The sequence below is a fragment of the Lepidochelys kempii genome, chromosome 8 (genome assembly GCF_965140285.1).
Source record: "Lepidochelys kempii isolate rLepKem1 chromosome 8, rLepKem1.hap1, whole genome shotgun sequence".
Taxonomy (NCBI): Eukaryota; Metazoa; Chordata; order Testudines; family Cheloniidae; genus Lepidochelys; species Lepidochelys kempii.
Genome location: NC_136387.1, coordinates 7,719,627 through 7,732,209, shown reverse-complemented (window position 1 = coordinate 7,732,209; position 12,583 = coordinate 7,719,627). Strand labels below are relative to the sequence as shown.

Genomic DNA, 12,583 nt, shown 5'->3' with positions numbered 1-12,583 from the left:
CAGTAACCCAAGCAAGAGTTGTGGGAAGCAGGCAAGGAACCTGACAAAGATACAAAGGAGTCTCAAGAAAAACAATTTTTCACAGTCACAACTCACAATGATGTCTTGATGTTTTGTTTTCTAGATTACAGTAACAAGTCACTCCTACTTTATGGAGATTTTTATCTCCCCTTTCAATACCATTTTAAAAAACTACCATTGACTTACAGTGACACTATGGGTCTGATTTTCAGAGACAACAAGCAACTACAACTTACATAACTTCAATGGGAGTTACATGTTCTCAGGACCTCAGAAAAACAGACCCTATCAGACTTGATAGGTTAAAATATAAAGAGCTCTCCTTGATAATGGTCCACAACTTGCACTTCCTACCCTGAAAATCAAGTATTCCCCCCCACTTTAAAAAATTCAAATTCAACAGCTAAGATGCTGAAAAAGAAGCTGCCTCTGTGTTACCAATATCCAGGAGCATACACCAATTTGTGACTCAGAAATGTGTGCCATTTTCTTATTTCTATTGGAAGGATTTTTTTGGAACATTCACATATCTATTTTAAGGATAGGATGACTCTAAAAATAGATCAGTTCCTTAGCTTATCAGTGCATACAGTGTCCTTCTCAGCAAGCACAGCTGCCCTTCTCTGTTAGAGAGTCAGCAGCCTTGATGGCAGAGCCACTGCATGGGTAATGGTACTTTTTCCAAGCTCCCCATGTTAGTTATTTCTTGCTCCTATCACCTCCATCTCTCTAGAGGATGGATCATCACATCAGCTCCTAGCATCATTCTCAAATCTACAATCTAGTTTATAAACAGCTTGATTTTCAATTTTTAGAAATGTGGATACAACTGTATCTATGGCTGGACCTACAACTATGCCTCCCTCTACCAAACCAAAATACAGATAACCTATTCCGCCCTAGACTTCAGGCAAAGGCCAAAATAAGGAAGGGGAGCTTTGCACTGCTTCCAAAGCTTAACTTTGGGCACTACCAGGAAAGCAAATTCCAGAGTTAAAGTCCCTTCACCAAAAAAGCCAGCAACCCATGGTCATTTGGATCTAGGGACTGACAGTGAAGGCACAACCACCAAGTTCAACTGTTGCTATAAAACACAAGGGAAGAGGAAATCTCAGAAAATGAGGACCCAGATCATCTAGGGAATTAATAATCTATATCAACATGCTGAGACAAAAGCACTGTTTCTGACATTCTCAGGCTGTCTTTACTACTATAATATTCCTAGTGAGAAACTGTCAAAGTCAGGCATTCAGAGACCTCGTCCATCTACCTCCTTCATGGTCTTTACTAATTGGGCAAAAGCTGACTCTACCGTCATCACACCAGGAGGGCAAGATTACTTACTCAGTCTCCCAAAAAATCAAAGGCCCCACCCACTTACAGTTCAAACTGACTCTTTCTTAGTTAACCCCTCAACCAGCAAAGATACTAGTGTGTGTTTGAAACACAGCACAGTGGGAATTAGGATACAATCACTTTACACCAGAGACAGATACTAGATAGTCCTAGTAGGGAAAGTGCATTGTTTACAGGCTAGAATTATCTGGTGACAAACATGGGGGAGGTCAGAGCAGTGCAAGGTGGTCCTCTTGTTTCTCTCTCCAAAGATACAGCTCACTGGGATAAAGTCCGAAAGGCAGCAGGTTTTATTGAGTTATTGCACTAGGAGAATTCTCAAAGGCAGGCTACTCTTTGAGATCTGCCCTTTTCACATGATTTCTACTGCAGTATGTATTAATCCTGAGCTACTGCAGTAATAACATAGTACTGATAAAACAGTATAAGTTATATGAAGATCTGAAGCATACATATGTCCAGAGAAGGGTGAAGTTGGAAATATCTATAGGGAATTTTTTTCCACTCCAAAAGGTAAAAAATCTCAACACCACCTCCCCATGACCTGCAGGGAAACATGTGCCCCTTACATGTATCTTGCCCTTTATGAAAGTGGTGATGTCGTCCTCATTATCAAAGATGGAGAGGGTCTGCAGCAAGTTATTTTCTAGCCATTCCCAATGCTTTGTGATCTCCTTACGAGATGAGCCTAATGGGGGAACAAACAGGAAATAGTCAGAACACCATTCTTCTTGCAAGTTCACAGTAGGAAACAAATAAAAGCATCACTGCAGAAAACAGTGTGCAGGGCACCTGTAACAAGTCAACTACACCCATGCTAGGGAGTCATTTAAAAAAATAATATATTGAAAGTCAAACTGTTGTCACCATTGCCAGGTCCTCCTAGAAGCGATGAGCAGCACTTTCTCTTGACAGCCACGCACACTATAGGTCAGCCTGTCTGCAAGTGTACAAGTCCCATTTTTCTCCAAATCACACAGCTTGGAAAAGTTTTCTTAATTCTTAATTAGTATTTTACACTCTGTAGAATATTAGGAAAACGTTATACAAACTAATTTCAGAAAAATAGGACTTGCTGGATCCCTGCAGTTTGACGCTATTCTCCAATGCTGTGTGTGACTGCTAGGAGAGAGCAGATGGACCTGAAATAAACAAACAAGGGCAAATGTGAAACATTCACATTTGAAATGCTGCTGTGCTATTTATTTGGGACGTTTGGCACAATTTATTTATTTCAAAAGAAGCTTGTTTGTCAATCACTTTAATGCTACATCAGCAAGTTTCAAGTCTTAAAATCCCCTTTCATGCTGGAGCAAATTAGGAGGAGGGGACATTTCTACAGAAAGGGTAGCTGGCCAGTGGTTTTGTTCCTTTAGCTATTTATTTCAGAAATTTACATTTTAGTAAGAGATTTCTCCCTTTCCACCCAGGCTCAACTTTGCATTCAAGTCAGAACCATCAAGTAATGGAAATGGTTATGTCAGATATTCATTGTTATAACTTCAGAGCAGTATGAAAGCAGAGACGATAGACGGAAGCCTTCACAGAAAAACTAAGAACTTTGGTAGTTAGCAGATAAAGTAAGAAATATAATGAAATGCAACTGAAAGATTAATCAATTTATGTTTAAATCTAAAATGTTTGTAAACTTCCTCCTCAATTAAATTCCAGTAAGTTCTAAAATCCTACTTCAATTATGTACAGGACTCACTCCCAATGGAAAACAGAATAGAAATGGGATTCCTAAAAATGTGTAGGTGAACATTTCAATTGCTTTAATGACACAGCATCCATCCTACCAAGAAATTTCTATGCAGGCAAAGAAGCCACTGTGTAGAACTGATCAATGAAATTGTTTTTAATTGTTCACTTTATTCATATAACTTCATAAGCAAAGTTTTATAAATGAAACTACATTCATTCCTAAAAGCAGTTACCCCAATAACTGGCTAATTGAGTTTCACTTTCAATCCACTTGCTGCTTAAATCACTGAAACTTACACTGTTTCAACATTGTAACTTCTGCTCACTGTTTGTCATTCATTATACTTATCTATATTGTAACTTCTGTTCACTGTTTGCCATTTCTTAAACTTGTCCATATTGTAACTCAAATTCCATTTTAACTTGTCCCAAACGCCATTTTAAAACGGTCACTTCATTTTGTAAAAGCTTGCTGTAACCTTCATTTTTGCAAAACCCTGCTGTAATCTTATTAGTTTAGTTTAGATGTGTGAATGAGGTATGTATGGATAATGGAATCAACCTCCAGCCCCAGCCTGTCCTGATGAAATAAAGTGTAAACACACAACGGCTGAAGATGCAGACAACAGCCCTGACAAAGTAAAGAGGAGTCCACCCTCAAAAGAAAAGAACAAAAGTACAATTGAAGAAACATCAAAGCCAGGTCCTAGGCTGAAAGTCAGGTCTGCAATTGACGGGTGATCAATCACACCGGACCCAGAGGCAGCGTGACACAGCAAGACCTATAGACTTTGGATTCAAACTAAAGCCTACAAAAAGGATGGGTGAGATGGAAGACTTTGGAGGGTAACATTCTGCTGCCAACATGGAAGGGCATCAGTGCATGCCCAACAGAGACCCAGCTCTTCCTTGTGCCCGGCTTTCCTGCTTTTCCAGTTAGCCGCCACAAGCTACGAACCCAAGCCACGAACTCAAGCTACATTCAGGACTGGTAACTATACAGCAGCTGCAGAACCTTTGTGTGTGTGTATGAACGAACCTGTGAATGAATGTGAAACTGAATGAAATGTTATAGCTATAACTGACTGCCTACTATGATTCTTTTTGTATTCACAATAAATGTGACACTTTGTCTCATCCCCTTTAATAAGATCCTGCTGGTTTTTATTTTATTGGTATAACACCTGCACCAGGGTTGATGAAAGAAAGGGGGCGAAGGGGCGTCAAGGGAAGATACAAAGCTCCCTGAAGCTCTTACTCTACACAAGGTTTATTTCTTACCTTGTTAAGAGGCAACCTCAGCAACAAATGAGTCACAGCTGAAAGGTCTATAGTTGGACACCTAACAATGAAACTACCCCAGCTTGTCTGTGGTTACACAAAGCAAAACAAACTCAAGATCTGAAACCAGAAATTAGAATCAGCAAGAAATACTGCTCAGGGGACCATGAATTTTGTCTTCACTAGGTCAATGGAGTATAGAGAAATATACACAAAGCCAGGAGGAAAGAAGAAGTTTACCGGCAGCCTAACTTTAACCACTGATACATGTTTTGAAACTACAAGTATCACACAATCTTAAATGACTTATTCCAAAGGCACCTGAGTATCTGCTTGGTGCCTTGGACTTGGAGGAAGCATAGTGTTTATAACATGGGAATGAATCTGGAATTCTGGTTTTTTTTCCAGGAGCTCGAGTTCTTGCTGTGTGACTTTAAAGGAACTTGACCCTTAATTATCGTTTGAGATCTTTCTATGAAAGACACTAGAGTCATGCAGAGTATTATTGTTCCATAGTAGCACTATGTTACAAGAATGTTAGGACTTTACAGTTAATCACTCAATAATCAAGGACAAAAGTTGAGGTTGCATATACAACTATAACTCTGTCCACTCATATTTATACCATATCACGTTATTTCAATCTCAACTAGAGCACCTTATATATACTATTTTTACAACCTTAAATATACATATGTAATAACATCCTGTAATTTTCTTCATTCTTTTTTCTTACATCAATATAAAAACCCTGTAAATAAAGATGTCTTCTCTCTAAAGTGTATATTTTAATCATTTTATCAGCAACCAAATACTTGCTATATATTTCATTTTAGCCCACAAAACTGCATTCCTTAGAGGTAATTCAAGGATTAAAGTAGTTAACTCAGAAGCTAATTGTGACCCTGATAAACCAACTCAGGCCAGAGCCGTAGGCCAGTTCACTTGTGTGTGAATATCAAAGGAGTTAAATGGATTAGTATATATTTAGGCAGAATAGAACAGGGCAGAATAACTGAATGAGAAGACTGAGAACCCCAGAATTATTCTGGGTAGCCCGGGAAAAAACTTTTGGGAAACTGGCAGTCTATCACATCACTACCACCATTTGGAGTTACAAACAATGGTTTACCTACTTTAAGCTCTCAATAACTCTAATTCCTTTTCTAGAGAATAAACCTTTAGTTAGTTTACTAAAGAACTGGCTGCCAGTGTTGTCTTTGGTGTAAGATCCAGAGTACCAACTGATCTGGGGGTAAGTGATTTTGGGACTGGGGAGAAACCTGATGTGGTGTGATTTTTGGTTTTAATAACCTTTTATCACAAAGTTCAGTTTGTCTGCATGGCAAGATAGGCTGGAGAGGCTAAGGGGACTGACTGTGACTCCATGGTAAGACTGCTACAATGATCCAGGAGTTCACATTTTTTTACTAGCTTGGTGAAATCTCATTATAGAACATATCACCAGTTTGGGGTGTCTGCCCTTGTTTTCTGACAGCCTTCCCTGAGATAGTCACTCTCAGTGGTGAGGCACGCCAGACAGCGTGATACTAATGTTGTTGCCCATGCACTTTACATTCTTCCTTAGATGCAGGGCTCCATGCATAATGAGATTCTGAGGCTAGTTGCACAATTTACTATTGTCACATTGCTATACAAATCCCAATTTGCATCATGTACATCCATAAAAATGCTGCTTCCTTCTGCTCTGAGTTTCTCACCCACCATTTTGCTTTCCTGCTTTCTTCCTGTATCTTCTTCCCCACAAATGGGAGTTGATGGGTTTCTGCGGAGGAACGCAGCAGTTCTAAGCTTCTCCACTCCTGTAGGCTTTAAGCAGCTCTACAGGAGAGACTGCGTGGCCATCTGGAGGAAGGAGGGGAACAGGGGCAGAAACTGATATTTGTGGGATCAGAGGGAGATTATTTTTAGGCTCACATTTTACTTCCCTACAGCAAAGATTTCCCATCATACACTGGTCAATCTGACCCATAAGGTTGAATTGAATACAATTTTCTCCTCATCAGTGGGTAGGACTTAAAGCCTCTCAATAACCAAACTTCTCTATCAGATATAACTTAGTAGACAATGTTTGTACTTCACGGTCCAAGAGACACAGATAAGGCTTTCATCTCGGCGCCAAAAGACCAAACACATCAAGACACTTGATCATAGCCTTTAAAAGGGCATATTATCCAACTCATACCTGGCTTGTGCAGTAAGGAATGGTAAGATTCCAGTACAGCAGTGGTGCTTTACAAGTACAAGGGATGCAGATGATACGTGGGGCTGGAGTTCTCATTACGTTTTGTTAAAGGAAAAATCACGCACTAATTATAATTAGGCGGGAAAGGACTAAGCCACGACAATATAGTAAAGAGATAATCATGGGTATTGATCAGTGCCCTGAATAACCTTCATTTCCCCATTTTTGTACACGTTCCCATTTTGTGCTTTGCTACCAAGGAGCACATCATAGCACAGCAGTTGCCCTGCCACAGGAGTCCTTAGTAAACCCAGTTAAATTCTCCAAATTATTGCCCCTGCATGCAGACATACATGCACACCTCAGAGGAGGGAGAATCCACACAACCCCTGAAGAAATTAAAGCTCTCGCTGAGAATTCACAGGACCTCAGATTTTGGAGCTCAGCCAGTTTTAGCAACCCATATTGCTTGGAAGTTTGACTTAAGAGCTGTCAAGGTTCTTAATGAATTGGTTCACATCACAAAAAAGTTGTGGACACATTAAAAATCCATAACTCCTGTGACAGTTGTAACATTCAGCCTTAGTATAACTCACTGTCTGAACGGTGCAACGATAGGTATGCAGCCACCTGCCAGTAATCACAGTAGTACCTACCACATGCCACTGCCCAATAGATTTGCAAGTCCTGAGTCTGGTGCAGGATCCGGTAAGGGGCAACTCTAGCACTGGAATCCAAAACCACATCGAGGGTTCCCACAAGCAGACCTAGGAAACAAAAGATGTGAAGATAAACAAAGTGAGTCACTGATAAGAGAATTGGGATAAGGAGAAATGTAGTCTCAATGGTGGAAGCAATATGCATGACCCCTTGGCATTCCTAGGGGACAGGTGAGCAATGGTGTTTCAGTCTTGGAAGAGGGTGTGGTGAGCATCCAGTCATAGGAGCAAACAAATTATCTGTACTGAATAGCTACAGCTCACTGTTAATAACTTCATAGTTAAGACTGCATTCAGATGTCCATTATAAGCCTCAAGGTAACACTCTCCCTTTAAACTTTCTTTGGAAGGAGATGTTCCTATGAAAGTGTTTGTAATTAACACACAGAAAAGAATTCTTCTGGAGATATTCAAGTCTAAGATAAGTAATTTTCAAATGGCAAGCACTCAAACCATAAGCCCTCTTTGAAAAATATAAATAAAGTTTTTAGGGGTGGAGACCAGTTCCCAACACGGAGAATACTTTTGGGTAGTTCCAGAGAGTTTTCATTGAACTAAAACTAAAACATTATTAAAATAACCGAAAGTTATACATCCTATAGATTTCATATTCTTATAAAATGAGGAGAGATTTTAAGGATGATAAAATCCCAAAGTAATACAGCAGAGGATTTTTGTAGGCCACAGCTTTCAGTGCCACCTTTGCAAGCAGCAGCTAAGATGATAAACTCAACCATAGTAGGACCAAATAGAGAGAAATACCTGAGCAAATACTAGCAAAAGCCAATGCTCGCAGGTCTTGGTGACATTTCTAGAAGGCATATTCGATTTAATCACTTCTTAAATTAGCAATTTAGATGGGAGTGGGGTCAGATTGCACAAGCAGAGAAGTCTTTGGTATGAACAGTATGAAACTGTACTAAAATAAGGAAAGTACTTTTGGAACTAAATATTGATAACACTGGGGATAGCAGCCAGAAAAAGGGCCGGGGGGGGGGGGGGGGACCTGTTTGGTTTTGTGGTTTGGTTGTTTGTTAAACTGATGCTAAATCTGAATGTTAAAAGGTGATCCTCTTTCTATCAGAAGATGTTACAGAATTCCCTTCCAGGTTACAGAGGGATCAGGAGCCTAACAACTTCCCTCACTCCTATCACAAGAAAGAATGAATCCTCAGGCTGCAAGGCAAAAGAAAACTTATTTTTTGTGACTTACAGACTCCCACCCACAGGATGCGGAAGGACTTTGCCACAATTCAAAAAAGCACATAAGCACATGCTTAGTTCATCCCTATTTAGGACACTTAAGCACATGTTTAAAGTTAAGCTCTTGCTTCAGCGTTGACCTGAACATGGATGTTTTCCTGAATTGCTGACTTCATGCTGATCAAAAGAGATTTTATGGAGTTTTCACTTCCTCCTAACTTCAGAGTGAAATTTCAAGCCAAAACATTTATCCTGATGATTTTTACATCCCAGAAATCATTTTTTTGAAAATGATTGAAGAGGATGAAGTGAAACTCTCTGAGAACTTTGATACTGATTCAAAAGATTAGATAATGGTTAAAATTTATCTCCTGCAATGCTACTGAATAGCACTAACCTGGTTTATCACTTACTCTATTACATATAACCAGTACAAGAGGCTTCAGCATTTGTATATTTATACTGTTCATTTTTGATAGCTGCCAGTCTCCCAAGCAATATATACTACATGAGTACTGAAATAAATGTAACAACCCCCGCACCCCCCCCCAAAAAAACCAACTAGAGACAAGAATCATTTAAACACAAATTCTAAATTAGCTGCCTGCAAGCTCTATATTTGAAAACACAGGTAATGGAAATTGTTTTGGGTAATTTTTTAATCTGCTGATAACTAGATACAAATTAGTTGCCTCCTCCTACTGCTAAGAGGATATGCTTGTTATACTATTATTAAAATTATTTTAAAGAAATAATCATATTTGGAAAAAATTCTAACAGCCATTGTATTTTTTCTGTAAAGCTTAACTTAAAAACTTAATATAATTGTTGGTACCAGGTCTACTTATTTTAGGGTTTGCTGCAGTGTCCATCACCATAGAATCTATACATCTCATAGATATATTATATCCGCATGGCAATGTCACTAATTAACTTGAAAGAATTTTCTGCTCTTCTTTCTGCTTGAGAGATAATATTTTAGTGTTCAACTTTAAATATGGTAATTTGCACCTAGAGCTGGGGGAAATTTTTCATCCAACACTTTTTTTTTTTTTTTGCCAAAAACCACAGCTTCAGATTGACTACACACTTTGTGAATTTGTATCAAATTCACCAAATTGTTTTGGTCAGAGGAATGGGGCAGGGAGGGGAGAAATTAGAAAAAAATTAAAATGCTTTGTTTTAACATTTTTAAAATGAAACATTTCAAAACAACTTTTAAATAAAATTTAAGTAAAATTTGAAACAAAACAGGTTAAAAACTGAACTGTTTCAACTTTTAAGAGCGCAAGTACTTAATTGACTCAGTCATAACCCTATGTTCTTCTACTCCCCCAAAACATTCAGATGCGCTGAACAAGGACAGTGCCTATCTGTAGCTTCTAGAGGTCTAGGGCTTCAAAGACAGCCACTATCCTTTTTAGATGTTAAAAAAAGTTTGCACTGGAACCAAATTGGCTTGTAGGTTCAGTCACTTAATTGCTCGAGTTTAAATGTTAAAACTTTCAGGAAATCCACAGCACTAGAGATACATCTATTCTTATAGCTTCTCTTGAAAACAGGAAATTCCAACATAAAAAAAATATAATTAAGGCTATTCAAATAACTGATATACACTATATAAACAGAATAAAAAACCCTCGCCTTTAAACACTGTGGAAAAATGCACAACTACAGCAATTTGTGTAAATATTACATCATCTTATATTGAATACATTTGATGAACTAGTGTTGACATGTAAAAACTGACTATACATTTCACAAACTAGCTTAAATGTGACCTATACATTTTGCATTATTTACATAACTAATTCTGCATTTCACATAATGAAAGTTGTATGTATTCTGTTGAGGGATGTTTTAAAAGTGATTGCACACATTGGTTTTTGATCATAGTTAAACCCTTTATGATCACTTCCGTCACTACACTTTATACCCAAATCTGGCACACACAAATAAAATGAATAATTCTCACTGACCAGTAAACAACGTCAATTTTGCGACTGTAACAAAATATTCATAACAATAAAGTCTAAACCAACTGCATACATCACAAAACACTCTCTCATAGTGCACAATAAAACTATAATACCTTTCTTGTACTCATATAAAGGCTGCCAACCATACAAATCCACAGAAAGGAAGATACTCTAGCAAGTCAAGACTACATGAATATCATACAAACAACCATCTTTTCCCATGCAGAAAAAAATAATTCCATCTACTTCTATTATTGTTATTTATATTGTGATAGCTTCTAGAAGCCCCAGTCATGACCCAGGATCCGATTGAATAGGGCCCCGTACAAACAGAACAAAAGGATGGTCCCTGCCCCAAAGAGCGTCTAATCTAAGTATAAGAGGCAATGCGTGGATACAGACAGAGCAGCACAAAGAAACAATGAGACAATATTGGTGAGCATGACAGGCAGTGGTCACAGCAAACCAGTGGCCTAACCTTTATCATGATTTTTGTAGGTGTTATGGCAAAGGAGAGTTTTAAGGCGGAAGGAGGGCAATGAAATGGCTTTGCAGATCTTTACAGGGAACTTCTCCCAAGCATTATTGCCATCACAACATATAGCAGTGACACATGGCAACTTACCAAGAAAGTTATGCAAAAGCTGGATGCATTTCATCACAAATGTCTGAGAAGAATATTAGGAATAACATAGAGAGAGAGGAAGACGAATTGAAGAAGTCAGAAAAATTACTGGACAAAGTACCCTCTCACAAATAATCTACAAAAGAAGACATCAGTGGCTGGGACATGTGCTGAGAATGGAAAAAGAACGCTTACCAAAGATCGCCCTTGAATGGAAGCCAGAAAATGCAAGAAGAACGAGAGGAAGACGGCGAATAACGTGGAAATGAACAGTTCTGAACAACATCAAGCATCTCAACATGAAATGGGAGGATTTGGAGAGAAGGGCAGCTGACAGGCAAGGACGGCAAATGTGGGTAGCCCACCGTGCAGCAAAGCAGGGGATGGTCTAAGGTCAGGGCTCCCAAGAGTGAGGCGGGGCAGCCAAAGAGAACAGGTAAAGGCGCCGGTTTAGAAATTTAACAAGCCTACGATCCATGCACCTTGGCCTACCTGCCCTACCTAACTGGGGCTGGGGAACAGCCCCTAAACGCACACTGGGGATCACTGCAGAGCTCAGCTCATGTCGCTATTTGCCCGTCAGTCCTGTCGCTCACCAAACACACACACCTTGCAAGCGAGGGGGGGGTCTACACGTGAGGGGAGCCAGACCTGGGACCCTTATGGCCACGAATAAGGCAGAGGGACCCCGCCCCATGGGGACCCTGCCGGGCGGCCCTCACGACCCTCGCCCCGCCTAGGATCCTTACGGGCAGGAAAGGGGCGGGGAAGGGATCCCTCCCCCCCGGCGCCCCTCACCCCGCCTGGGGGCGCCCCGGGCTCCCCTGTCAGGCCAGCCCCCGGCCCGGCTCCCGCACCCCTGCGGCCGCCTGCCCCGCCCTCTCGGCCGCAAGCAACCGTAGGACCACCCCGGCCTCGGCCCCGGGTCCCGCCCGGCCCCTCACCCGTCAGGCCGCCCCCCTTGCCGTGGCCCCGCCGCCGCTGCAGCAGGAAGAAGGGGTTGGCCCGCTCGGTGACCCAGAGCGCGTTGGCCAGCAGCACCTCCTCGGGGCCCAGCCACATGGCGCCGGCTCCGCTCCGCGCTGGGCCAGGCCGCCGGCTTCGGGCAGGCTGGGCCGGGCCGGGCCGGGCCGCGGCTGGAGCTGAGGAGACGGGCCGAGGCGACTCAGCTCAGCCCGCGCAACCGAGGGGGCGGCGCCCTCTGGCGGCCCGGCCGGCTCACGCCAGCGGCACGTCTCCGCTGGCGGACGGGAAGGGAGTTGGCCGCTCAGGGCCGCCTCCGTCCCCGAGCCCCGGGGAACAACTCCCCTGCCCCGCGCGTCAGAGACCCCCCTCGCCGCAGAGACCCTCCCCCACCCCCGGCGAACGGACCCCCCCTCGCCGCAGAGACCCTCCCCCACCCCCGGCGAACGGACCCCCCCTCGCCGCAGAGACCCTCCCCCACTCCCGGGGAACGGACCTCCCGTGCCGCAGAGACCCTCCCCCACCC

At 41.7% G+C, this 12,583-nt stretch overlaps 1 protein-coding gene across 3 annotated transcripts in view; it reads right to left on the bottom strand.

Annotated features, from left to right (window-relative positions):
- Window positions 1-12,271, bottom strand: part of TBC1D9B (TBC1 domain family member 9B) — a 38,109-nt gene extending 25,838 nt beyond the window's left edge. For 2 of the 3 annotated variants that reach the window (XM_073355366.2, XM_073355370.2), the window contains exons 1-3: window positions 12,039-12,271; window positions 7,225-7,335; window positions 1,947-2,065 (exon numbers count right to left, since the gene is read on the bottom strand). In XM_073355366.2, the coding sequence (XP_073211467.1) occupies window positions 1,947-2,065; window positions 7,225-7,335; window positions 12,039-12,156 (348 nt within the window). In that variant the 5' untranslated portion in view covers window positions 12,157-12,271. The remainder of the gene's footprint in view (window positions 1-1,946; window positions 2,066-7,224; window positions 7,336-12,038) is intronic. The other variant, XM_073355368.2, reaches the window with a different exon arrangement.
- Window positions 12,272-12,583: the final 312 nt, after the last annotated feature.